This window comes from Eleginops maclovinus, chromosome 13 (assembly GCF_036324505.1).
Source record: "Eleginops maclovinus isolate JMC-PN-2008 ecotype Puerto Natales chromosome 13, JC_Emac_rtc_rv5, whole genome shotgun sequence".
NCBI lineage: Eukaryota > Metazoa > Chordata > Actinopteri > Perciformes > Eleginopidae > Eleginops > Eleginops maclovinus.
This window is the reverse complement of record NC_086361.1, coordinates 14,739,856-14,767,812: the sequence shown is the minus strand read 5'-3', so window position 1 is coordinate 14,767,812 and position 27,957 is coordinate 14,739,856. Positions and strand designations below refer to the sequence as shown.

The following is a 27,957-nucleotide window of genomic DNA, read 5'->3' as shown; positions in this document are numbered from 1 at the left end:
AGAACGTCACTGAAATCAGCTTACGGGAGGGAACAGCACAAAGTGAAACCTCATTGTACTGCAGCTCAGAAAAGCAGTGTGTGAACAAGCAGAGCGATATCTGATCTGAGGCTGTGTGTGTAATAAATAAGAAATTGGTATAATTTGTTTTGTGAAAAATGAATGAATGCTTCATAAGGACACGTTGCAGACAAGTGACTCTGAAAGCTGATGAAAGCAAAGGATTCCTCAAACGATATTAAATATTTTTGCCATCAAGACTCAAACAGTTGGTTTGCTTTTAAATCCTTAAAAGGTGGTGAGCATGTTCGGCTGACGTGTGTGTAGGCGTGACACGAAGAGGATAACAGTGGCTTTGCTAAAGTATTGAATGTCTTTAACCGCATAGAGGCAAATAATTACATTAACATTTATTAGTGTGTATTGTTTTCATGAACTCTACTAGTGCAGCCCCCTGGCAGAGAGCATCTCTTGGCATGGCTCTGAGCCTCTCTCCTCTCCCCCTCTCTTGTTTACATTACAAACACATCTGCCTTTCACGCATAAGTGGCTCCTCAGAGTTGTGCAACAGTAAACGATATCCCCCTGCTCCCAGATAGAGGGGTGTGTATCGCAGAATAACGTCCCCAAAGCTGAGAGGACTTGGCAAAAACACACAGGTTGTTTTAATGAGCTGCTTATCATTGGGCGGGTGCCTGGTATGTGTGTGCGTGTTTGTGAGTGTGTCCAACAGATTTACACATATTCAACCAAGACTTTAAGTGTGCTTAGCTTCCATTACTGTGCGTCTTTTGAACCAGCCTATCTTTCTAATAGCTGGTAAGAGTAACAAAATGTCAGATAGCTATGGAAACAGTGAAGTGTATCAGTGGATGTTGGAAATTGACTTCTCAATAGTAACTTTTAGATGATAGTAAAATAAGTAATCCAAATGTGTGATTTATCAGATTAAAGATTTTCTATTGAAGTGTTTTTTTAAGATATACAAAAAGACAAACAAATGTACAATGATTGAAACATACATCAATATATGAATAGCTGTTTACAAAAACTTAAGCAAACTTCACTTCACATAAAAAACAGATATTTATTTTCTGAATCATTACTGATGCACAGTACACACACAACTCTGTCTGTAACCTTTGTGAAACTTCTTGCTGCCCAGACTCTCATTAGAGCTGAATCAATATGCCACAGAATGGGACACCTCTGAGAGGAATCTTGATGGGGGAAATTATGTGCCATTACCAGGCAAATGCCTTTTGCGTAATTATTACGTGCAGGACGTGACTACAAGCCATTATATAAATGCCCCATTTGTACTGTGCATGCATATTGATGCAGCTATACGTGCTCATTACTTCACTGCAACCCAGGTTTCTGGTGGGCAGGTGGTGAGGCTTTAAGTCCTGCAAGTTAGTGATGATATATGTTAAAATGTTGACTTGTTCTTTCCTTTTATGAGGAGAACTGTATACGCTGCTGTGAATGGCCAATTAAAGCAAAACTGTCAGGCTCATCAGATAATAATTAATACCAATATGAATAGATTGTATTTAGGTGCCTCAAAGTACCGAAGGACACCTTACAATTCAGAACTAATACAGTTAAATTAACTGAGGCAGAATATAGAGATTATACACAAACAAACCATTGTTGATGCGGAGCAGGTCATGGTATTTGTCTTTAAATAAAATGTGTTTCTATAACCAGGAATACTTCGCCCTCCAGTATTTTACTTCAAATTAAGGAATTAAAAGTAAGTGAGTAAACTTGGCACTGAATCGACCACTTTCCAACATTGTTATTGTGTAGCTGCTATACTAAGTCTATGACTCAGTCTGCAGGGAACAACAACAGCTAAATCAAAGAGCATCACTTGGAAATTATACATCTCTTTAATCTGCTGTACACGGGCATGCTGGGAAAGTGGGTTTGAGGTTATGACGGCAAGACATAAACACTGTCTCTCCTTTCTGAAACCCGCTTCCACTCCCTCCTTCTGTACTAAGTGCCTGGATGCGTGGCAGAGATGGCCGGAGGCGTGCAGAGAGCAGCGCACAGCCAAGCTGCGAGGCGGCTCCCCAACAACGCAACTAACCACATAGTCAGTCAAGTAGCCGAGCAGCCAGACCGCCAAGCAGCCGAGTGCCTCTGTCATGCTGCCAGCTCTCCGTTTCCTCCCAGTAGCTACAATGTGGGATTGTTTACAGCTCTTTTTATAGTCCAGTGAATAAGCCCTTATTTTCTCCCAATCTACCCCTGCTGTGAGAGCCAGCCCAGACAGTGGGAAGTGGCCCCGGGAAGTCGGAATTATAATTGGCAATGTGTGTAGAACCACCACACACACACACACACACACACACACACACACACACACACACACACACACACACACACACACACACACACACACACACACACACACACACACACACACACACACACACACACACACACACACACACACACACACACACACACACACACACACACACACACACACACACACACACACACACACACACACCCACACACACACACACACACACACACACACACACACAGAAATAGGAGTACATAGCAGGTACCCACACAGTGCTTATCTACAGTTAATACACTACAATACAATACTTCACTAAATGCCTGTCGCCATACACACCCTCACAGAAGAGACACATGCAAAATCCATAAAGGAGCTCAGACTCCTCCGCAGCTTTACAGCTTACCTTGAACTAGACTTAATCTTTGCCTGAAATGTATCCTCAATGTGCAATCTGTGTCTACAAGCACTCTGATTGGCTCTGGGGTGAGGGTTCAATGGAAGACCTTGGGATGCATAACGTCTGCATGTGTATCACAAGATTTTACACTGATACAGAAGGAAACACCTAATTTAATCTAAAAACACTGTGAGGCTCCCAGTAGAATAAACCTGATTATTGTATTTGTAGCACACTTCCCTACTTTCACAAAGAAGTCAAATTGGCAAGACTATTAAAGTGTATTTGTCTCCAAGACACTTTACAGATCTTTATCTTAAATGTGAGACCTAAAAGGACAAAAGTTAAATCGACCATTTGGGGAGCCACAATATGCAAGTGAATAAAAGTAACTGTTAAGTGTCGATGGCGGGATCTTCACATTTACTCCAGAATATATGTTACTGTGACTGCATGTCCAACTGATTTTCCAAGAAGCAGACTGGGTTTCAGACTCTCAAACATGGGTCATAAGGGAAATAATGGGAACAGTGGGTGTAATCGTTTTGCCTTTTCCTCCAGCAGCAGTTCCAGGGGTCCTCTTAAGTGCTTTTCGTGTCTGTGCAACATGTGTGAATGCGTCGTATTCCATTCTATTTCACAAATGCAATTCAGCCTTTCAGAGTAACAACATAAATGAGATGAATAGGCCATAAATTGCGCCACATAAGATTTGCGACGGAGGGCAGCACATGCAGTGGAGAATTGTACTGAACTGGGAAAAATGGTTTGTATTCTCCTTCTACGTCTCACAATCCCTTATTTTCACTTGTATTTTTTTTAACAAATAGGTGATGTTTAATGTTAAGCCGTAGTAAATAAACACTGGGAGCAACAACACCTTTCATATTCAGCTGATGCTTTGACAACACAATAGCTATGGGCGGAGGATGAATTGGATCATAGCTCTGCACAGAATCCATTGGAGCACTACAGGAACCCCATTTATCTGTGCGTGGTACTCAGATTGTGTTATCATAGCAACGACATCCTCTGCAAATCGGAGTTAACATGAAAAACCAAGCTTAATATATTTGTTTTTTTACATTGTCAATGCTTCAGCAACAGGTCACAGCTCAGGTAAAAAAACAATCGAGTATAAGTGAATACTTTTCCAAACGCAGTATGCTTTCTAGGTTAGGAAGCACTTGAAATTGTAATGCCGGATGTAGCAAGAACATCAACAGGTCATGGTATCACAACAATTTATCTGTTGTGGGAAACGCATTTGTGCAGCATACTGAAATTGTGTGTTTGTATGAGCTAAATGTTTTTGATATATCCTTCAAAATAATTAAGAAAAAAATAACACGGCGATTCTCAAATTTAAATCACCAATAATCTAGTTTAATCCTGAGAGACATCCATGAAAGTCAAACATGAAAACACCCACTGTCTGCTCCTTTTTTCAACACACTACTGTTGCCAAGATTGCCAGTTGCCATTCATCAGAACAACAAAGAGTCAAGCTAATTGATAACATATGCATGTCAATTGATTAAAGCCTGATTTCAAAGGGATGTGAATAGATTGAACAAGATATGGTCAGTTTAGTAGCTTGTGTATGACCTGTGTTTGCACATATGTGTTTACTTATTTGTAATATTTTGGTGTCTGTATGAAGTTTAAGTGTTATTTTCCTTGAAACCAGTGTAAAAACATAGGCACCTTAAGGCAGATAGACTGCTTTATCATGCAGTGTTTATATTTCAACAAATCAGTGTCAGGCTAGCTCAAAATTGGTTTGCACTGAACAATTTGAAGCTTCTGTTTGGGTATTTGTTCAAAGATAAATATATTCAAACAAAGGACTGTGTAACATGGTGGTTATTTTCTAAAATTAAACTTTTATTTTAAACATAGTTCCCTTTAGTAAACTGTCTTATTGTTTGGTTTGATTGCAGGGAACAAAGCACGGGTTATTTCCGAGGCAACAGCTTTCTGCGGATCACACACATGCAAACAATGAGGCACAATCCTCTGCTCTTACACAATCAAACTTGACCTTGCATTGCAATTTGTAATGAGTTTATAAATTGGGTTTATTGATTATTTTCTTAATATTATTCAACAACAGCAGAATGTTTTGTCATTTAAAGAGCAATGCAGTTAAATTAGAAATGTATTTCAGATCATATTATGACTCAGTGTGTGTTGATAATTTCACACAGGCAGGGTGACACTACAAAGATGGTAAAAAAAACCCTGCAAATTAGCAATGCATGCTAATTAATATATTCCTCCATATGCTCTGGTATTAATAATTGTTAGTGGCAGTGCATCTCATTATCATTCATGCCAGAAAGACATTAATAGAAAAAAGTGTGAAGAAGTCAAAATAATTGAATATAACATGACAAATAACAAAAATAACATTCAACGCTTATAAAACGGTCGGAAAAAGAGGTTAAGATGTGTTCTGATAATGAGGAAAACCAAACTAACCAACTAAAAACAGCAGAAAAAGAAACAAGGCAAAGAGAAAGGGGAGACAGATGAACTCTGAAGGAGGGACAGAGGGTGCGCGGGAGACAGGGGAGGGTTAGCTGGATGAGCTCACCTCTGGCTTGTGGGTGAGGCAGGGGGCAAGTATGCAGGGGATGCTCCCTGTTTCACCCTGGCACTGGCTTGCGTCGAGGCCTGGGATCCGTCTGGCTCACCCCCATCTTACACTATCTGCAGTTCAGGGAGGGGAGGTTGGGTCAGGGTTAGGGTGTGGGGGGAGTTTGTGTTGTGACTGAGATGTGTGGGGGTGGGGTCAAACATTTAAAGGAGGGGGTATGATGCCAAATAGTGTGTATGTGCGGCAGGGTGAGAGGGGCGGGGCAGAGGAAGGAGAGATGACCTGGGAAACTGACTGAGGCAGCTTCAACCAGCTTTAATAAGTCACATGTGGCGCGCGCGCACACACACACACACACACACACACACACACACACACACACACACACACACACACACACACACACACACACACACACACACACACACACACACACACACACACACACACACACACACACACACACACACACACACACACACACACACACACACACACACACACACACACACACACACACACACACACACACACACACACACAAAGAAAAGAAGCTGTGAGGTAGTCTGAAGTCTGCTACAGCTGGCAAAGTCAGTGAAATGAATGTAGGGGAATTCTACAAAATGAAGTATTGTTGTAAAAGATGCTGTAAGAGCATTATGGAAAATATAAGATCTGTAATATACATCTTTATGTACATAAAATACAACACAAAAGCTATAGCTGATGATAAACTTTGTCACTCTGTTTGAGACTCACTTTGAGCTAAAGATAACAGACTGTGAAAATCTATTTTCTTTTACTTACATTTCTGTGTTGTTTTCACCATCTGTTTATGTTGCAGGGTGTCACGAATTTCACTATTTGGTCATTGAATTTCTTTAAAACCGGAGAAAGGTATATATTGTTGTTTTTGTTTGGTATTGACAATACCCTAATGTTTGAATATCGATGCATCAAAGTCCTTTTGGAATAAACAGTATATAAAAACAGTATCACAACAACAACTGCCAATCCAAACTTTAATTCAAGGACCTGCCAAACTCACGGCATCTTCTTTCAATTACATTCTTTTTGTGTATTGTTTGTCATCTGAAATAAACTTTTTGTAATTTGTTTGCTTTGACTACAACAACAAACAGAGATGTATTCACTTCTTTGCTCAAGGAAGTGCTTTTTATTATTTCCAATAATTTCAGTGCACATCAAAATAATGGAAAGCATTGTTCGCTGCAGCAATATGTTTTCAATCTGAAAATCAAGATGTGACTTGCAGCAGAATGTTGCTTTCCTCAGATGCTTTGGATAAAAACAATTAGTCTCAGATGTTAAGAAGAACAAATATTTATATAAAACACATTGTTTGTCCTTAACAGAAAGTCACATTTGAATTAAGAGACATCCAGAGTTTTTTTGGAGGGTGTATTATGTAAGCAGCTGCGGTATTTTTTTGAGGAGGAGTGTTTGTGAGCTAACCAAATTGAGGGGAAGGGAAGGAAGCAGGATGTTATTTGACTTTAGTTGAAAAAATAATCATGTAGTGCATTATAGTCAATATGTGAATGTGATCAATCATTTTGTGGTGGTGGACACACTGAAATGGGCTGTGGTGGGGCCTCTGACAGAAATAAGGACAGTGTGAAAGCAAATACAGGATCAGTCCAGTGGCCAACCATGTGTTTGTGTGTGTGTGTGTGTGTGTGTGTGTGTGTGTGTGTGTGTGTGTGTGTGTGTGTGTGTGTGTGTGTGTGTGTGTGTGTGTGTAGGTAATGAAAGGCCACAGGTGTGTATTATCCAACTCCATCATTAAAACAGGTCCAGTACAAACAGGTGTCCCATGCACACACTCACATAGGGCCCTGTGATGTGAATTAAATGTAATGACGCACAGCCACTGTGGTGTCAGAGCCGACCTTCAGAAAGGTATTGGTATTAAGCCTGTCTGTGTAAATTTCACTCTCGCCCCAAGGCCTGTCAAGCGCTGTCTCTCTCTTTCTCACTCACTCACAAGGTGTGTGTGTGTGTGTGTGTGTGTGTGTGTGTGTGTGTGTGTGTGTGTGTGTGTGTGTGTGTGTGTGTGTGTGTGTGTGTGTGTGTGTGTGTGTGTGTGTGTGTGTGTGTGTGTGTGTGTGTGTGTGTGTGTGTGTGTGTGCAAGTGTTTTTAAAAAGGGAGGATATTTTGAAGTCACATGCAAATATCACAGGAAGTTTTTTCTTTCCTCCTTTGGAGGGCGGACACCTGTGTAAACTGCCGTGTCACTCGATATTTCGATGTGTGTGCAGACAGCCCGGCCTGTCAGGTGATGTTGATTCTGTGATAACTCCAAGCTCTTTGTACACAAAGGACTTAACAGCTCTGTAGAGCTAAACCTTACTGGTGTGTTAATTGTCCCACCAGCAATAAATTAGAAGTTCTAATCTTTTAATAATTACAATAAACGTTTGTGCTATAATAATAGATTAGCTCAATTCAAGCTTGTGTTATTACTTTTATAGCATCTCAGTGTTTGGATAATAAGAAACAACAAGGCCTAACAATGGGCTAAACACAGACCAATGCTTTCAATGTCTGTTCTCCACACAAGTATATTGAGTAATATTTCGAATAATATAAGTGTTACCTTGAAGTCTCTCTACTCTTTAGACTTTAGTAGGTTCATGATAGAGCTGCACAGATTGGAAACATTCTGACATTACAATATAAGTTTTCTCCAATACATGCGATATACATGCAACATTTTTTAGGTTACATTTGTCTTAAGAGTACATTTAAAAAGGTAAACATGTTGTTCTCTAGTAAACAATTGATTCATAAACACAGTGGGATATATTCACATGAATGGTGATACAATACGAAACAGAAGAATCTCATCCACAAAGCTGTTAATCTAATTCGACTGGTTCGACCCAATTGATTACAAGGCTAGATATGACGTTTAGGGGTTCCTTCTATGACTGTTCATCCTGTGGTGTACTGGAATTTTGTGAAATAGTAATGGTCAGACAAAAACACAAATGTTAATCTGATGGGAGGAAGAGGTACCCTACAAGTATCACCTCATAAAATGGAAAAGTAAAATGGAAAAATATTGGCCATTGGCACAAAATGTCATGGCATTTCTTCTAACATTTGTTGAGATATTTAAGCCTGGACCAAAATGGACAATCGATTAATCAACCGACCAGCATTGCCCTTGCTTTATTTAATGTGTCATTGGTGTTTCTTCGTCCACCAATGACACATTAAATTAACAGGTCTTAAAACAAAAAATCTAGTCACAAATATAAATGATGAAATGTATATCCAAGTGTCAGGGCAAAACAAAACCGTCAAACCCTTGCAGGCACAATAAATCCAGCATCTGCTGCCATGAAACATCTTTGAACACGGACCATTGCCCGTGGTCTCACTACCCTTTGACAGAGGATCTAGAATGACACAAGTGCAGAGATGAAAAAATGAAACAAGAGAAAAGAATGGCCCTCTGTCTTCCTCTAAAGCCCCTCTGACTATATGGTATCTGCCCTGACCTCAAGTGACCTTTGGCTTAAGGGGACAAGAAAGAGAGAGAGTGGACAGTGATGTGCAAATAGAGAAGGCAGTGTGTAAATCTGTGGGACACAGAACAAGAAGAGGAAAAGGGAGAAGAGAAAGAGCATGTGTGCCTGCTCTCCTTTTTCCCCCCGGGGTATGACTCCTGTGGCTCTGACTCTTCTGAATCAAAGACACTGCACCACTATAATCTCTGAATGACCCTCTCAACGTTTCCCAAAGGTAACCATTATGAGTCCTTGCTCAGGTGGAGAATAGAAAGTATAACGACTGCTGAATACAACTTATGTGCACATGGTCCCTAAAACACAGACTGCGTTCAGGCTCGTTACCCCTGTGCCATGTGATATCTGTTCAGGGTTGTTTCACCCACAAAGAGGGAACAAGTGAACAAGATGGAGAGGTGAATAGCGAGATTGATGGCCACCATCTTTTTGGACCGTGTATCATTTGCCATTGTCACTGTTGCCAAAACACTGACTGCTGCTTCAGTCCGTTAAATGTCATTGCTAATGATGTGGGTTACGTTCCTATGGGGTTTCGTAGCCTGCCCAAGTCAACTCTGTACCTGCGTGAAGACGGGAGAATGGCTAATTAAGAAGACTGAAATGAGAGAACAATCGCTTTTGGTGATTTCGATCAAACTGCAATCTTTTTCAGCTCATTGTTTTGGTTTTATAGCCCAAGAAAGTGTACACAATAAAGCATTTCTCATCTTAAGTGTCAGTATATATATTGGTGGAGAACAAAACAGAGTGTGCTAAGAAACAGTGAATGAATAATAGAGAAACATTTGTCAGGTGGCTATACACATATATCAACAAATGAAGTTAACATGTTACAAAAGCAAGGCAACCTATGCATCACTTACACGATTACGTTTCCGAGCTTTTTTTAAACTAGCTTGTGTTTGGAGAGCCTGATGGTTGAGAATCCACCGAGTGAGCCACTAAGCTACTTGAATGCACTCATCAGTGCTTGCCTACTCTCTGGAACAGTGACTCAGTGAGAGAGGCGGGAGCTGAGATCTCCTTACTTATTCCAGTAAAAAATCACAACAAACCAAAAGAACCGGAGACAACCTGTTTGTGTTATTCCCTCAGGTAATCCCACGCTCACTAGTGCATGGCAAAGAAAGACCATTGTGGGAAACACAGCAATTCTGCTCCATTTCTAGGAGGCCTTTCTTTTCTCACTGCATCAGACTTTGTCTATATCTCACAACACACAAAGGGAAGCTTTAAAAATAAATCTAATATTGTAGCTTATTTCTCTTATCCGAGACAATTCAAAACATTTTTTAAGTCTCCGAAATAACACATTAAAAGCAAACATTGCTCAAGATGTGTTTGAAACAGTCATCTGTGTTGCCACCAGGGAAGGTACACTGATCTAAACAGACAAGCCATGGCTAAATCTGGCATCTGCCACTGAAGCTTATTCACTGGAATTTAGCTGAAAAATCTCTGATGCACACTGCGGATGATGAAACACACTTGAAAAGGCAAAACAAATGGATGCCCAAAATAATCAGCCTTAGAGAATACAACTGAAGTACCTGATACTTATTAGCTTAACGCGCTAACAGAGTCCTCAGTGCTCCCCTTTTCCATTTAACTGTTGTGTACAAGAGGCCTGATTCTCAGGTGAGTCGGTCTCAAGTGGGTCCGACTTGGATGGTTTACTCAGTGTGTCGAATCTCCTGGGAACTGAAGGATAGGATGTCAGCTGCTGCTTCCTGCTCTAGCCAGTAACAGGAACTGGCAGTGTTCCATTGTGTGTGTGTGTGTGTGTGTGTGTGTGTGTGTGTGTGTGTGTGTGTGTGTGTGTGTGTGTGTGTGTGTGTGAGCTGTCAGACTGAAGACTGGGCAACAAGCCCAGGTACAGCAGAGCCCAGGTGTTCCTCTATGAAGAACACAATGAGCGTGTGCAAACATGGAGGGACAGACAGGCAAATGGAGAGGGACTGGTATCAGAGAGCACACCTGTTGAGCACCTGCCCTATCCGCTCATGACACACTGATTACGGATGCAGAACTAAAACACACACACACACACACACACAGCCACAGCCACAACTTGCACATGCACATTTTCTTCAAATAATATTATTGTAACACCTTAAAGGACGACCATTGGCGTATTTAGGGTTTAACATTGACTGTTCTATCAGATCAAACTGCTTTCCAAGTTTTCTATCACTTTGTCCCTGCTGTTCATCGCTCTCCCGCTGAGTTCTTCAGTCTCTGTGTCATTAGGCAGCGCATCAGGGATTAAGAAGGCGATGGGGGGATGTGATTCGCAGCAGAATCCTCTAAGTCTGGCATTACCACACACCTCACAAAACACAGGCGAGTTTCTAATCCACTGCACAGCAAAATCCTGCTAATGCATTCATATCAGACACACAGGCAACAGAGGTCGGCAGAGAATTAAACAGCAAAGCCTTACTGTCAAGTTTGGTGTTGACATGGTCATGTTTGTTTTTCACATTTACTGTGGTAGATAGGTAGGAAGATGATTTGTAACTTCTACATATTTCTATTACACAACGGTATTCTACATTACTGTGCACTCAGAATTATTAAGCACGTTATTTAATAGGGTAAAGATTTAAATATTCACCACATCATCCTGAGACAAAGACGCTTTTGTGTCTTCTGTCATTATGACCCCCTGACTCTGGATGTATGCTTCATGATATTAATCCATACATATTTTAATTCTTAAGCAGAACTGCAGAAGGGGTGCAAAAAATGCAGCAAATCAACGAGATGTGGAAGAATAAATGGTGGAAAGAGGGGAGAGAGAAAAAGGGAGGAGACATTGTGTGTCAGACTAGCAGAAGTACTTTATGACATGCATCATCGGCCCTGTCTTCTCACTATATCTCCCTAATGGGAGCGCAGCAGGGTGTGTTTATGTGTGTGTGTGTGTGTGTGTGTGTGTGTGTGTGTGTGTGTGTGTGTGTGAGAGAGAAATAGAGAGGGAGCAATGAGTCTCCCTGTCAGAGAGACTAGTGAAGAGAGTGTGTGTGTGTGTGTGTGTGTGTGTGTGTGTGTGTGTGTGTGTGTGTGTGTGTGTGTGTGTGTGTGTGTGTGAGATAGAGATAGGGACTAAATGAGCTCCTGGCGGGACTGACCCTCCTCACTTCTCACCGGTCCGTCAGAGAGACTGAGCGCTCCACTGGAGCATAGCCAAAGGCACTGTGCTGAATACTGAAAACACACACACACACACACACACACACACACACACACACACACACGGCAACAGCAAAAGTCCCTCCGTATTCTCACACACATAAAAATGGCTCCAAACCAGAGACAAAACAGAAAGTATGCCGAGGTCAACTTACATTTATGTTCACATGACGTCATGGTCATGGACAATGTGACAAAATGCACGTGTTTGTTTATGTCTAAAATAAATAACACGAGAGCCAAACCTAGCAAGCTCGAAATGCACAGTGTCGAGTTCACCAGCAGTCATAATTATGATTCATGTCTCAGTAAACAGCCTTACATGTATGAGAACGTTTCCTACCAGCTTAAGTGTGGGAAAGTGCGGGAAGATTTACGTTTTTGTGTGTGTGATGGTGTGTGTGTGTGTTGCCTTGTGCAAGTTTGAGGCTAAGTATAATTACTCTCGGTGACATCCCTCACATGACTAATGAGCAGGATTTGGGCGCGTGGCGTTTAGCTCATTTGTCACAGGATGGTAGGTAAAGCTTTGGTGCGTTCAACTCCTGTGGAACGCTGCTAAGGTCATGCTAAACGCTCATACAATGCTACTGCCTGATTAATTTCATACGTTTGACTGCCGTGTGCAGGAGTCAGTGAAACGCCGTCAATTAGTAGAGATATGTCGAACGAGGAGTGCTGACGTCACACACGTCTCGTTTTGTCATGGGTGTGGATTATCTCTGCTGTGCTTATCTCGAATCCACTCAGGAAATCCAGAATAAACATCCTACCAGTTACACTTGTTGACACACAAGCTCTTTTTAAGGAAAGGCCATGACATTAGGACCGATAAAGACATTACTATAGTCAATTCTATTTAACAACCTATTACTGATTAAACACAGTTTTTTATAACTTGAATTAAAGCAAATTCAAAGAAGCAATAGCAAAATTAAACCTAATAAAAGTTAGTATACCATTGGATTTATTTTACTTTTAACACTCGAGGTAACGACAACCTGTACTTGACAGATAAATATAAACGTTCACGGATAAAAAAGTATAAAACATTTCTGGTACATATTGTCAAGTTGTTATTGTAAGTAGACACTGCCATCGTGTTTAATTGCAACACTATTATTTAAAATGTGCAATATTTGTATACTGTTGTCCACTTTTATACTCTTCAGTTTTAGAGGCAACAAATACTTTAGTTTTCATCTTTAAAACCATAAATATTCAACACTAATTATGCTTATTTCACTGTAATGTAAAGCACTGTGTTGCATTAAACGTTAATGAGTATTATTAAAACAACAAAACCCAGAAATACACTGCCCGGCCAAAAAAAAGGTCACAAGCCTGTGGGGGGCAGTGCTATGATCTGGGGTTGCTGCAGTTGGTCTGGTCTAGGTTTAGCAACGTTATGTGCCCAATGAATGAGGTCAGCTGACTACCTGAATATACTGAAGGACCAGGTTATTCCATCAATGGATTTTTTCTTCCCTGATGGCATGGGCATGTTCCAAGATGACAATGCCAGGATCCATCGGGCTCAAATTGTGAAAGAGTGGTTCAGGGAGCATGAGACATCATTTTCACACATGGACTGGCCACCACAGAGTCCAGACCTGAACCCGATTGAGAATCTATGGGATGTACTGGAGAAGACTTTGCGCAGTGATCCTAATCTCCCGTCATCAATACAAGATCTTGGTGAAAAATTAATGCAAGACAGAAATAAATGTTGTGACATTGCAGAAGCTTGTGGAAACGATGCCACAGGGAATGCGTGCCGTAATCAAAGCTAAAAGGTGGTCCAACGAATATTAGAGTGTGTGACCTTTTTTTTTGGCCAGGCAGTGTAAATATACAGAGATTTCTTTTTCTAATGTAAGAAGCTGACACGTCTTGGTTCACACTTAAGATGTAATACAAATGATAGAAATAAATGTATTGAAACCTGAAAAGGTGCTTTAATGTCCTTCCACATTATATATCTTCACAGAAAGATACAGGGTTTTAAATCTTCAAAGCAATTTGACAAAGAAACGCAAAGAAAATGTATTGTATCATCACACAGTAAATGAGAAATAATGGCAAAACAAACCATAAAAAGGATTGTGTACCAATTGAAAAAATGACTCAAATTTCAAACCGTGGCTCTGAATAAATGTTGTGCTGCCAGATCTTATCCATTGCGCGGAAGTCAGATGTAGTTCGTAATGGTGACCTTTCAGATAACAGGTGTCCGGTATGAAGGTCTGTTAGGTCGGGCTACCTATTGTTACGCATGCGAGTGACTCAGATCAAAGCTCCTGGTTGAGAGTAAGGGGGGGCTTGCTTATCATAATGGTTTCTTGGACATGTAGTCTTTTACTAGAGGTTAGGGGGTCATGGGAGAATAGAGAGGAAAAACGCAGAAACTTAAAGCTCAAAAATCAGTCTCACATTTAATCTCAGCCCATACACATGAAGCACAGACACAAGACTTGTTACTGAAAAGAGACCTGGTCGAGGGGAAGGGGGGGGACATGTCAGAAATAAGCAACTAGGCCTCTTGTGTATTTGATATTAGCCTTTCATGCATCATATAAAATAATCATATTAAAAACAATGCTCTATTGCTTCGAGAAAACAGTATTGCTACTGATAGTTAAGGTTGATGAGTGCGGAAGATAGACATGGAATGGAGAGTGATAATAACTTGGAAAACGTTGCAATTTCAAACAAAAAAAGAGGTAAAGGATTCAGTAAAAGCTCCTGCCTGCACTGCGAACAAAGAATCTCTCAAATAATGAAAGCACTTGGACTGAGATGCTTAAAGGAAGGTCAGTCGTTGCACCTTGCAGTGTATGTGCATTGATAAAGAGGCTTTGACAAAACCTTCACACAATACCTACATTTGACAAGAAGGGAAAATTATCAAGGTGTTCCTTAAGAAGAATATACAGGCTCACCTCAAATCAGTCCCCGTACATGTCGGTAATTTCAATACAAATGAACGAACAGGAATCATATTTGTAATGCTAATCCTGTGAATGTCTCTCTTCGTGCAGCGAGTGTGTGCAGCAGGTTGAATGTGTTGTTCTGTATTCTGCACACACATTCAATCAGGGTGAGGGCTTTGTGGATTCTAATCTCACACTTTGTGATCTGCAGATATCTGGGAGGAGAGGTTTGTGCACTGGAATGTGAGGCGAGTGTTTGTCTCGATGTGACGAGAGCTTCAGCGGGAGATTTACATTTTTCTATTAGTGGAGAAAACAGTGGGACATGATTCTGCAGAATATGATTAGCAGAGGGTTGGTGTAATTGTGTAAAAAGGAAAGAGAATCAAAGATAGACACTCATATCTAGACGGAGGGAAAAAAACAAAGAACTAGTATAGTTAGTACTAGTCAGTATAATACATTTGAGTGCTCCCATGCAGAAAATAAAGGAAAGGAAGAAATTCTGTCGAAAAATGTCCTGAAACTTGAGTTATTTTATGCATTGTGTCATTTCTCCTTAAGGTCATCGAGGCACCAAAAGTGAGTTCAAAAGCTGACAGACTGTGTCCCGTCCTGGTCGATGAAGTGTAGGTCATTAATCCACATCCACATCCAGGTCAAGCTCTGTGCTCAGGTTGAGGTAGAAGAAGGCGTAGACGCAGAGTACAAAAAACAGGATTGCTGCTATGACCAGGAAGGCATCCTGAAAAGGAGAGAGAGAAAGTTTTAAGATACATTGTTCACCTGCAGAACTATTTATATATTCATCTGCAGGATCCCGTGTCTTTCTTTACTCACAGGAACAGCTCTACTTTGGCATGGTTCTGTTATTACTGTCCTAATCTATCAGTGTTGTTATTCTATGTTTGCCAAGTCCCTGTGTGTTTCTTTTCATCTCAATCTTACCAGCCTGACTTTGGGTAAAATAATATATAGTTTATTAGCTCATTTTGAAAAGCTGACAATAATTATTTCAAGAAAAACAATGTATTAAACTTATTTGTACCATACATCTGATCGTACCATACAGGAATCATCTCTGACTTACAGTTTAGTAGATCTCTGTTTCAGTGGTAGGATGACACTGCAGCAACACACTCTGACTATACTGTAATTTAATCAGGTTTGCTTTGATCAAATCCTAATATTTGATAATATCACTTAATTACATTTGCATATTTGACATGAAATAAATAAGCAACTGCGCAGTAATCTGAAAGCCATGTTAATGTTTAAAAAGGTTCGCAACTCATCATCATGTGTCAGGGTTTCCGTCTTCACAAGCACACAATAATGGCATTAATAATAATATCCACTCGGAAAATAATTTTTTCAAAAGCCTTGTTTACAGCGGTAGTAAACACAACATTACTACTAATGGAAGACCAAACAGATGTGTTTTCACATGTTTTTGCATTTGTGTGGAAACAGTTTCACACTCTTTAGAAGTAAACCAGGTCCCCGCAGTAGGTGTTCTACCTCTAGTGAGACAAACACTCTCAACTGCTTAGAGAGATTCCCTGTGGGAAACCGTTACCTGTCGAAATAAAAGGAACACTAACAATACATTTACTGAAGTAGAATTAATGTTGTTATTTATTTGTTTATATAAAGTACATTTTGTTCAGGTGTTGTTGAATTAGAAAGCTTCAGTAGCTCCCTTTCACACACTAATGTTGTGGGACAAAACAATCTAAGAGACCATTTGGGTCTGTATGGATTACTCCGAGGAAAGTATGACAGGGCAACACATCCCTTACTGGTATTGATGTTTAAAGATTACGTGGAAATGTTGCAGAGTAAATCTGGAGCCACATCTGAGATAAAAAAAAGTGGCATTCCATTTCACAAAGCAGTCATTTAGTGACCGCAGTATTTTAGTCTATTCTATCTGCCATCAGTCTCCACTGTTCTCCTGCCTCTTTGACTGAAAAGTTCAACTTTCTTCAACAAAATGGCCTAATTCTTTTCTTTTTTTTCAGATTTTCTATTGGTTAATTGTCAAACAAATTGAAGCTTTCCAGAGGAGTGGCATTCAACTTGAAAATGAGAATTTGGAGCGCTTGTTCATTATGTGGCGCTCACACGATTACAATCTTCATCAGCTGGAGTTTCATTAGGGCCACTCAGAGTATTGAACAATGCCAGTTATTTTTTATCAAGAGAACTCATTAGCAGCAAACTTTCTAATCAACACGGGAGAGCTTGGAGTGCTTTAAAAGGGTGCAGAGTACTGTCTGATTGGTGGTTATTCAAAAAGAAATATTTGATTTGAACATAGAAATGAGTTATTACATGCAATCTGGGCCACAACAACAAAAGGTGACAAGGTGGCAAGTGAATTTAAAACATGATTTTCATTCTACAGAAAGTAATTCATACCCTTTGATGACATTTGTACAAATATTTAGAATGTTATGCTTCAATTTATATATTGCATAAGCATCTAAATCTACCTACTATAGTTAAAGTAAAGGGAAATGACGATCACAAAATCAGCAAACAAGAAAAAATGAATGAAAATTTAAGAAGGAATCAGTTCTGTAATTGCTATACGTAGCACGCACGCACACACAGAGACGACTGCAATTCAACCCACTGGCCAGAGAGGAATGACAAAATGAAAAACAAGAGTGAGAACGAGCGAGAAAACAAGTGAGAGATAAGGCTCGGAATAAACGAGGGGTGGTGGGGGGCTAATAATAATTCCCATCCGTCTAAGGGGGTGCGGGGTTGTACGGGGGGCGACAATTAAAAGGCGTCACGGCTTCCACAGCTATCTGTGTACATGTTGTAGTGCCTAGTCATCAGCAGCATTGGTCTTCATTAGCCTCAGCCCACATTTATCTACATCCCGGCAGCCTCCAAACAGCTTTAAGTCCTTGCTTAATTGGAAAACTTTTAAATTTCATGCACTTTAGTTTCATATATTAACCGCCAGGCTCCTACCGCTTGATTTACTTTTCTATTTCGCCTCGGCCTCAGAGAAGAGAGAACTGTTATCAAATCACGGCGGCTTGATTGTTTTCCGCTTCTTTTTTTTTCTTGTGTTCTCTCGCAGCTTCGGAAAACAGGACAAAGAGAAGCGTTTGTAATGCTGCCGACATTATCGCAGAGAATATTTTGAGCTTCTGACGCAGGTAAGCTTTTCGTTGAATTGCCGCTGAAACAAAAGCACAAGCAGCCATGAAATCGCAATCCAGGTTTTCTTTTTCTTCCCCTGTCTGTGCTTCAGGTTTGAGAGAAAAGGACGACAGCTGGTTACAGTGACTCGTCTATGAAAACAAGCTGGAGGGGTTTCGGTGAAAACACTTGAGTTGTAGGAAGCACCTGCACTTGATTGAGATCATTGTTTTCGAGGAGAGTGGCCTACTGTGTTGACTCTTGCCTTGTCTCACAAATAAATGTATGTGCGCCCACTCAAACGTCCACACACACTCAGACAAACACACAGCCTCTCTCTGCCCACATTCTGATGGAGACACCTGGAGCGGGCCCAAGCACCATCATCTTCATCATGTGGCTCTCTCGGCACCGGCGGCAGCTGCAGCGCACTAGGCATGCTGGGATCTGGGTGCCTGTCACCCTGGCGACAAGCCACTACTCAGCAGACATCCCCTCATCTGGTCCGCCTTTTATTCTCCTCCTGGGTTTGTGTTTGTGTGTGTGTGTGTGTGTGTGTGTGTCTGTGTGTGTGTCAGTCCGTATGTGACTATGTGCTAAGCAAGAGAGATTCAGTGTGTGGCTGTATGTGGGTGGCAGAGAGACAAACAACTGTTGTTGCATTTGGGCTGCGGTTGGTAAGCAGGTCTCGTATGTAAAACTCAGAGTGAAAAACAAACAACCATTAGGTTATACTTCATCACTGGTTAAATACAAGTTGGACACGTATTGTTATTATTTATGGTTTGAAGGCAGTGTTAGAAGACCTCCATGTTCTGTAATGTAAAGTTACTGTTTTGTCAAAGGAGTACGGTGGCTTCAAAAGGAATATAGAAAAACCCTTTTATAAGGAAAAGGCTAAATAATGACTATTACACTTAGTTGGGTATTTCTTTTTTGGGGGGTAAAATATGTTTTGTTGCCCCATCAACAGCAGTACATTACTCCTGTCTGCTGTTCCAAACTTGGAGCATGCCAACTGCTTCACATTTCAACACTCATTCATTTAAAACCATTCCTAGCCTGCAATTCATAATTATTAGTCATTGATCTACTGATTTTTCTTCTCAGTCACGTAATAGTGAAACATGCCAAATTACATTTACCTAGAGCAAAGGGTAAAAATAATTGTTAATTTTACATGACCAATGGTTAACAAATGTAACTGAAATAATTACTTGATTTGATTAGACTAATGAAATAATTAAGGGATAGCTATATGTAAAAATGCGATAAAAATAGCTCCAAGCTGTGACCCACTTTCAGTTTGTGGCTTGCTGATTATCTTAAGTGGACAAATTGGCCCGTTACATACTACAGCTAAAACCATTTTCTTATACGACCATTCCCTTTTTTACGCATGCTTTAGGGACACTTAAAAAAAGCATCTCCAGGGATAGAAAAGTCTTATCACAACTCATTGAGTCTGTCATAAAGCCTACTGTAAATTAAAGACATAAAAGGCCATAAAACCTACAAATGCCCATGTGCTATCTGTCTACGCTCCTAAGCAGCAGTAAGGTGTGAATAGGCCTCATAAACCTAATGGCCAGCACAGACAACAGATTCAGGCTTCTTCAGTGAGAGGCTGGTGCAGATGCTACAGTTTGGCAGTTTTCAGCACACCACCACAGTTCTGACTTTTACTCAGCTGATTAGAAGCAATGGTGCTCAATCTGCTTCAAGCTTCATGAATCAAGTTCATGAAAAGTTTATCTTTAAGGAATGTGGCGGAAAAAGACATCAAACAAATGCAAAAACAAAAAAATTCAATCACATTCTATGCAGACTAGACTAGATCCATTTATGACAGCTGGAAGATACCTAGAGTTATTATTTGTATCCTTCATCCGGCAATCCCATAAGCACATTTTTCCAAACTTTCTAGGCTCAGCAGCTAAATAAAGCAGAAGGAAAATAGTGCAGGACTGAACAGAAGGCTAGTATGCCAATTAGACAAGGCAGCAGGCTTGTTTCCTGTGCTGCAAGCTAGTGTGCTGGAGCTACTTCGAAGGCGCCTCTTCTTCTCCTGGCAACCTGAGGAGAGACTGCAGAGAGAGCACTGCCATCCAGAGTTTGAAGGAGCAGGACAGGAAATATGTCTACACTTGCATTCGGGAAGTAACAAGCTATTTCCGTAGACACACCGTGACTCAACGTGTTAAAAATAACACCCTCAGCCATAACATGTGGCTGCTTTCTGCCACTTCAGAGGTGGAGGTTTTGTGCAGCCCGACAACTGATCGCTGTTGTGGGGAACAGACGTTCGCTCTCTCTTAGTCTCTCCATCCTTTTTGCTGCCAACTTCCCCAGACTGCCCTGCTACGAGGACAGCCCCAAGACAGCCTGCCCTGGCAGCTGCCAGATTCTCTGTGCCCACATGTCTGCTGGTCCTTCTGAGATGCCAGCTGCATCCGAGACCAGCAGCTCAACCAGGGACATGGGGAAAGAATGAGAAGGGAAAGGGAAGGCGAGAGGAGAGGAATCCTAATGCACACTGGAACATGATTTAAAAACCTGCTGATAAATCATTGCTATCAACCAAAGGAAGGAGATACAAAGACAGGGAGGGGGGCTTTTTACTGTCATCACAGAGCTGTGTTAAATCACAACTTTTTATTACGCTAAAACGACTCGATGGGAAAGCAAGCGTGACCAAATATCCATTACATTTGGGCTGAATTTCAATCGAACTCGGGGGCCAAAGGGTCTAAGTCAGTTTAATATCCTTGTCCCAGAGGTATTTTTAATCCGACCTCTGAAAATTCCCCTCGTCTTGGGTGTGAAAAACCTGAATTATTCATAAGCAATATCAATATTTCAAGATATGGACTAATCTAATTGGATTAAAGACATGCTTAATGAGGCCTTGCGTGTCTAAGAGATGCATATTTTAAAACCTGACCATTTCACCCAGTGTTTAATCTTCACTATGATTTGTTCTTCTCTGTGTACTACGTGCCAACTGAGGTCTAATGAGGAAGTGAAGCCTTGTGGCTTTTTATGTACTGTACAAAGAACCAATTCTCAATGCCACAAAGAAAAATAACTATGCGCAAAACAGACAACAAGTCTCATTTGAAGCTGCAAGCAGGGAAATGCAGGTCCTGTCACACCCATGTGCCTATGGAGTACCGGAGGGAGGTAGGTTGACGCTACCATGCATTGAGTTGAAACAAACCCTATGTTCCTCTATATGAGTGGAACACGCATGTTTTTTTCCATGTACATCTGACAATGTTCGTCACATGAGGCTGGCTTCCTGTTGCCAGTAGTAGTTACAATGATTATGACTCAATGTTAAAGTCCACAGGCCTCGACCCTTGAGCATGAACCATTAGGAGTCAGAATAAATTCAACTAATCCAACAAATAAAATAAATCTCTGAGGATTTTCTGGAGAGAATGTCAAGAGTTGATATTTGTGATTTTAACGCTCGCTCAATGAGCCAATGAAAAGGCTTGTTCAAAAAGGCCAATCGAAGGGATCTTAAAATCGGTCAATCAGAAGGCTGTGATCAACAACCATCAAAGGACCAATCAGAGGGCTGCTTCTTTTGTAAGTTGTGCTAATAAGGCTCATTACTACATCAACGCACAATAATCATACCAGTTAAATACTGTAGGTTTAGCACTCTTAATTGATCCCTCTTTCTCCGTACTCGGACCCTAATTATGTTTTCTTACTACTGACTTTCATTTTGCAATAGCTTAAAGAAAAAGCACTGAACACCTTCTGTCATGTATCTGCAATTCCTAAGGGGTTTTAAAAACGTTTGACGGTAGATTCAAATGCTATTATATTGGCATTGGCTAACCCTTTATGGAGCGATCTTGAAATAGTAAAACTGTTTATTGGTGAGCCAGCAGAATAAAGAAAAGCATAAACAGCAGTACCATGTTTGCCAGAGTGATACAGGAGGAGTCATCCATCTTTTCCAGCATAATGGCAAAGGAGAGACAGACTTTTCTATCAACACCTACCCACCTTTTACTTTGGAATAACCCAACTCTTTCTTTATTATCACCTCAGTATTCCTGTTCTTTTTCCTCTGTGCTCATATTTTCCACTGTCTCTCCTCCCAAATTACTTCTTCACCAGTAAATGAATAAGGACCCCCTTGAATTTCAATCTTTTCAGGAATTCATTATGTGTAATGTCATCTTTTGGTAGACGGAAGAGACTTTTGTTAACTTTATTCTAAGGAGGACTCTTCTTTTTTTAAAGAAAGTTTTCCACACTTGTTCAGATCCTTTAAGGACAGGCATGGGGGCAACAGCACATCATTACAGCTGGATGTGTATTGTTATACTCATTCATTAAGACATGTCAAGGTTGTAAAAGAGCGAAGAGCAACGTATATGAACGTGATCTATTGAGAGACACTCTCAAACAGGTAGATGGACACACAAATAAAAAGAAGAAAGTTCAGGTCAGCAGAAACAGAAAAAGATGGGAGATAAAGACGTCAGTATTCCTGAAGAGAATTGTAAAGACCAGCCAGTCTCACCCTGAATCCAGAGGAATTCTTCTTTGCTTCAGCTCTCAGCCGTGTTAGCTTTAAATCTGACTTTGTCTTTTTGTAGTCCTGTTTACCTGAAAGACAGAAAATAAATGGGGTACACATTTAAAATGACTGTCACACATGTTTTTGGTGAGTTTAATTGGATATGTTAAGCAGACTAGTTTAACCTAAAAAGCAGAGCCAGGCTTGCAGTTTCCCCTGTTTCCAGACTTTATGCTAAGCAATTATCAATTAGAGCAATATTGATCTCATCCTCTAACTCTCTGCAAGAAAGGGAGTAAGAATTGTTACCAAAATGTTGAAAATATTTTTGTTAGTCTGCTGCAATTTCAAAACCCAACTGCAAAAGCTGCAAAAAAGTGAGGCAGGTGAGAAAATAAAGATACGTGTAGTTTATGTGAATTGGAGTTTCTCAATCTCTGCAATAACATTTACCTCCACACTGGTTCTGCACAGAAAACTAATATTCAGAGAATTATTTCTGGACTGAGCAGCACACAGTTCACCTGTGCTTGCTTGAGGCTCAAATCTCAAGTGTGTGTCTTGTGAGCAAACAGGCCACCTGGAAAAAACCATGTGTGTGTTTGTGTGCGTTTGTTTCACATGCTGAGCTGGCTGTCCTGGTCTAATTAGAAACAACACACTGCAGAAACGGAAACTACTGAAAAGGAACGTTGCTAACAATAGGGTGGAAAGGCAACAGCTTGCTGAACAGAGTGTGTATGTGTGTGTGTGTGTGTGTGTGTGTGTGTGTGTGTGTGTGTGTGTGTGTGTGTGTGTGTGTGTGTGTGTGTGTGTGTGTGTGTGTGTGTGTGTGTGTGTGTGTGTGTGTGTGTGTGTGGTTGTGTTCTACTGTCCTTATATTTGTGTGAACCATGTATAGACAAGGACAAGGATTGCAGACATTTTTGTGAGGTCCCTAAAGATGTTTTTATTTTAGAACATTTAGTTAATGGTAAATTTAGAAGAGGATAATGTTAAAATCTATAGTGAGAGTTCAGATAATTACATTTAAGCTAGTAGCTGGGAAATAAATGGATGGAAAGGTACAATACGCGTGCGTGCGTGCGTGCGTGCGTGCGTCACAGACAAAGCCCCTGGGTCAGCTTTAAGGCTTTCTCAATGGGTGATGTGACAGGCAGAGGCTACTTGGTGTTTTTACTCCAAGCCAATTAAGACTCATCTACAGAGAGGGAAGAAGAGAAGGAGGAAGGAGAGGGAAAAGAGTCAATATCCATCTGGAAAGGTTGTGTAAGAGAAAAGAGTGAAAATGAGCTAGTGAGAAAGGAGGGGTGAGGAGGTGTGTACGTGTTGTGTTTCTGTAAAACAGAGCTGCATATCATCGAGTATCATGTCTCTTGGGGAGCAGAGGTTCTCCTCTTCTGTGGACAAGCCATGCAGGAGAGACGAGATAACCATAAGCATGGTGTTAAGCACCCTCCCCCCCACACACACACTTTTTTTCACCCCCCTTTTTCTGAAATCTTGCACTCCATTTCTATTCCTTTCTCGATTTCTCCATCCCTCCTGGTCCCAAGCTCCTCCTCCACCTCCCTCTGACTCAGTGGAAGGTTAATAGAAATGGGGAGCATGTTGCCAGAAGCAGAGAGTGAGCGAGTGGGAATTTATTAGGGGAGGGGGGGTCACTGGATGTCTCCTCTTGTCAGAAAGTGAAGCGGGAGAAATTTGATTGGAGGGCACCTCAGGTTGCTCACCATTCACATACATTCTGCAGGTATTTTCAGACTGCAAACGGCTGGTAATGATCATGTAAAACTACAGGAAGCTTTATCAAATACTACAAATTATATATTAAAATGAAAAAATACAGCTTGTAAAAAATATATAACATGCACAGACTCTACTTGGCTGCAAAATACACATTCGTAGCACTCCTTTCGTATGATTTAACTCTTGTTAAGAGCAGTGTCACAGTGGTAAAGGGAAATGAATCGGTGTCCCTTTAAAACTAGTTGGCAAACAGATGAAGCTAACAGGCTAACCACCAGAGGAAAAAATGCTAGTTCTAGTCACTCCTATTTTCTCTTTACTTGTGGGATTACCCCCATTTTTTCTCAGTATTGTCCATAATGTCATTAAATAAAGGGTGGAAGAAGCTCTTCAAACTGTAAAGCTTGTTAACTGACTGTTGCTTGACAACTAACTGGTTCTTGATCAATGGCCCAAATTGATCTTTACCTGAGCGGGCAAATCCACTGGTCACACTATTTTATATGACTGGGCCTTTATGCTTATACATGTACCCTCTAATAAAATAATATAATACCCTCTCCAGGAATCCTGGGAACATTCTTCATATACTTAACAGGAACAACAATTGAAAGTTGTTGCCTGGTGGAAAATCGTAGGCATCCATAATCTTTGTTTTGCAACCTGTCCTGTACCCAGCCAGTCAGGGGGAAAAAGTTGTAAACTTCAATTTAAAATTGATGCCCACAACTTGAACAAGTTCATTGTTGTTTTTTGTCTCGCTGTCTGTCCTTAGGGAACAGCTTCTGCAGTAAAGTTCCCGAGGATACTCAAAGACAAAATCATTTTGAAACTTAAACAAGCTGGAGTTTACATTTCCTTTGCAGACTTTTCAGCATTTACAACAATTCCCATAAACGAATTTAACAACATCCACCTTTGCTGTCTTGCTGTTTTTCCTCATTCATGGGGCTGAAATTGTTGCTACATGAAGAAATTATGTTTGTATGCAACCATCTGGTAAGAATCAATACTTAATTGGAGCAAAATAAAAGTAATTACACCAAGGATGAATAATTGATATGAAAGAGAATGCCAGAAAATTACACCAGGCTGTGTAAAATATTGTAATGTTGTTGTATCACAGTGGTTCTTCTTAAAGCCTCATGATGCCTCTCCTGTGGTTTGTTTGCATATATCATGTACGCACATTCACACACAGTCCTGATGATATTGCATTTGGCCTATGAGCACTGCTATTTGTCATTGCTGCACCGGCTCTGTAGACACTTTCTGTCACCAATTATCTATCCTCCCATCCCTCCCTACTGCTGCCTGCCACACTGAAAGGCCATCACTGTCCTCCTGTACAGCAACGACAATGGCGTGTCTGAGAGAGAAATTAGGACTTGTAAGGCAGCGCAGAGTGCCTGCTGAGAGGCTTCCCTGAGTGTACCTTTCATTGAAGACATCACCAATTTCATGTCAAGGGGGAAAGAGGAAAATGAATGTGATCCCCCTCCCCCACTTACTGTACATTCCCTTAGATGTGTGCTTTATGGTTTTTCCTTGCTTATTTGCTGTTGCATTTACCTGTAAATGGTGTCGAATTAAGGCTAAGGAGAAATGATTTTTATCTAGAGCTATTGTTCTGCTTAGCATAACGAGACAGGTAGGGGGTATTAGCTAAAATTAGCCTCAAGTGATTGAGCACTCATGGGAAGGAGGGGGTAAAGGTATGTAATTTGTGTCATCTCAATTGGCCATTTAAGGGAAGCTAGGGGAAGGGTAGACAGTTAAGAGTGTAACAGTTTGTGTGAATGAAAAAAACATCAGTAGTAAAAAGGAATACAAATAAACTCTGACCATAGGAGTAATGATAAAGTGTCAAGATGTTGCATTAAATGCATTCCTGCCTACTTGAACTCCAGCAGTGGAACAATTGGAAGCGGCAATTGCTGCAATTCTTTGAAAACTTAGTTGTTTAGTCACAAACAAAACAATTAAGGGAATGTAATTCATAGTTCTTTGAGATATTATAAATACCAAGGAATAAGATATTACCACTTTACAATATAACACTCAGCAATAATAAAGTGGCGACCTGATATTTACAGTAATTAGTTCTGTAAAATACTTCTAGTGGTCAACAAATCAACATTACAACCAAATCCCTTCTAACTCTGAATGTTTATACATACGACATGCACAGTTTATAATGGGAGGTTTTGCCCTTTCTTACATTGAAAATAAAATCCTTCTAGGTTAATTAGGTATTAGCTGAGGTACTGCACCACCTTTGCGTCATTTTGAGCGAAGACAAATCCTTTCAGAGTCAGTGGTGGGCCGTCAGGGCCAGCAAGGCCTTCTCTGCTGGCCTAAACATCATCAGAATATAAATTAAATGTTGATATATTTTTTCCACAAATACGTATTAAATTATTCCCCATAGTCTATTCTCTTCATTTTATAGCGTTCGTCTTGGCTGCGCTGCTTCCAGCCTCAGAACGAGATTTGGAGGGCTGGCCTTTATGTTAGAGCTTTTATCCAATCATATTTCAGCCATAATGTGTTGCTAGGGTCAAAGAAATCTGCCCTTAGGCCTTCAGAATCAACAGTGGGGCGCCTGTAGCTTAAAGTGAACGCAAACAAAACTGTGGCGTTAACCAATCAGATTTCGAGGTGGCGACAACGGGCCAGTTAGCAGCGTACGCTAACGTTAGCACGTGCACATCTTCTGATTGGATACGCACTATTGGAGCAGAAGTCAGGCAGAGGCAGACATACATCTATGGCAAAGCAGCAACAAACTAGAACTTGGCGGCTAATTTTGTAAGTTTTGTACAGCAGTTTTTTTCAAGCCCTCAATGCTGAAGGAGGATAAGAGAATCAATTGATCGAAGATATCTATACAACTGCATTTTCATTAGCGAACTTTCTAGTAAGACACTCTGATCACGAACTACGACTCCACCTACGAGCCTAGCACAGCAGGGAAACCATCACTGTACCCCTGAGCACGACAGCCTCGAGAGGAGCAAATTGTATGCTGCGCAAGTGCCTGTGAGTTCACTGAGTGTACCAGAACATCACCAATTTATGTAGGGAACATGAAGGGATAAAAATGAGGAACCCCTCATACTGACATTCTTATTCTTTTTGTTTCTGAGCCAACCAGAATGTGTCATTAAGCTAGACAAAATACAGACATGTTTTTACATGGACGTTACAAGAGCTAAATAGCAAAACGGAGGGGGTAGTATTATGTGCTATTGCCTTGAAGTGAGTAGAAGGATGAATGATGATCAAAAAAATCAGTAGTAAAAAGGAACACATATTGACCTGGTATGATAAGTGTGATGTGATACAGCGTTGCACTGATGAGGGACAATTGAAGCCAATGCTGCACTTGTTGTCTGCTTATGTCACAACAAACATGTCAAGGAATGTTCAGTTCTTTGGGTCAAAAAATCATGATTAATTTACATATAACTGTAAATGGCC

General features: G+C 40.7%; 1 protein-coding gene across 2 annotated transcripts in view; it reads right to left on the bottom strand.

Annotated features, from left to right (window-relative positions):
* Nucleotides 1-14,015: 14,015 nt before the first annotated feature.
* Nucleotides 14,016-27,957, bottom strand: part of triqk (triple QxxK/R motif containing) — a 128,447-nt gene continuing 114,505 nt past the window's right edge. For both annotated transcript variants that reach the window (XM_063898463.1, XM_063898462.1), the window contains exons 3-4: nucleotides 22,729-22,814; nucleotides 14,016-15,759 (exon numbers count right to left, since the gene is read on the bottom strand). In XM_063898463.1, the coding sequence (XP_063754533.1) occupies nucleotides 15,652-15,759; nucleotides 22,729-22,814 (194 nt within the window). In that variant the 3' untranslated portion in view covers nucleotides 14,016-15,651. The remainder of the gene's footprint in view (nucleotides 15,760-22,728; nucleotides 22,815-27,957) is intronic.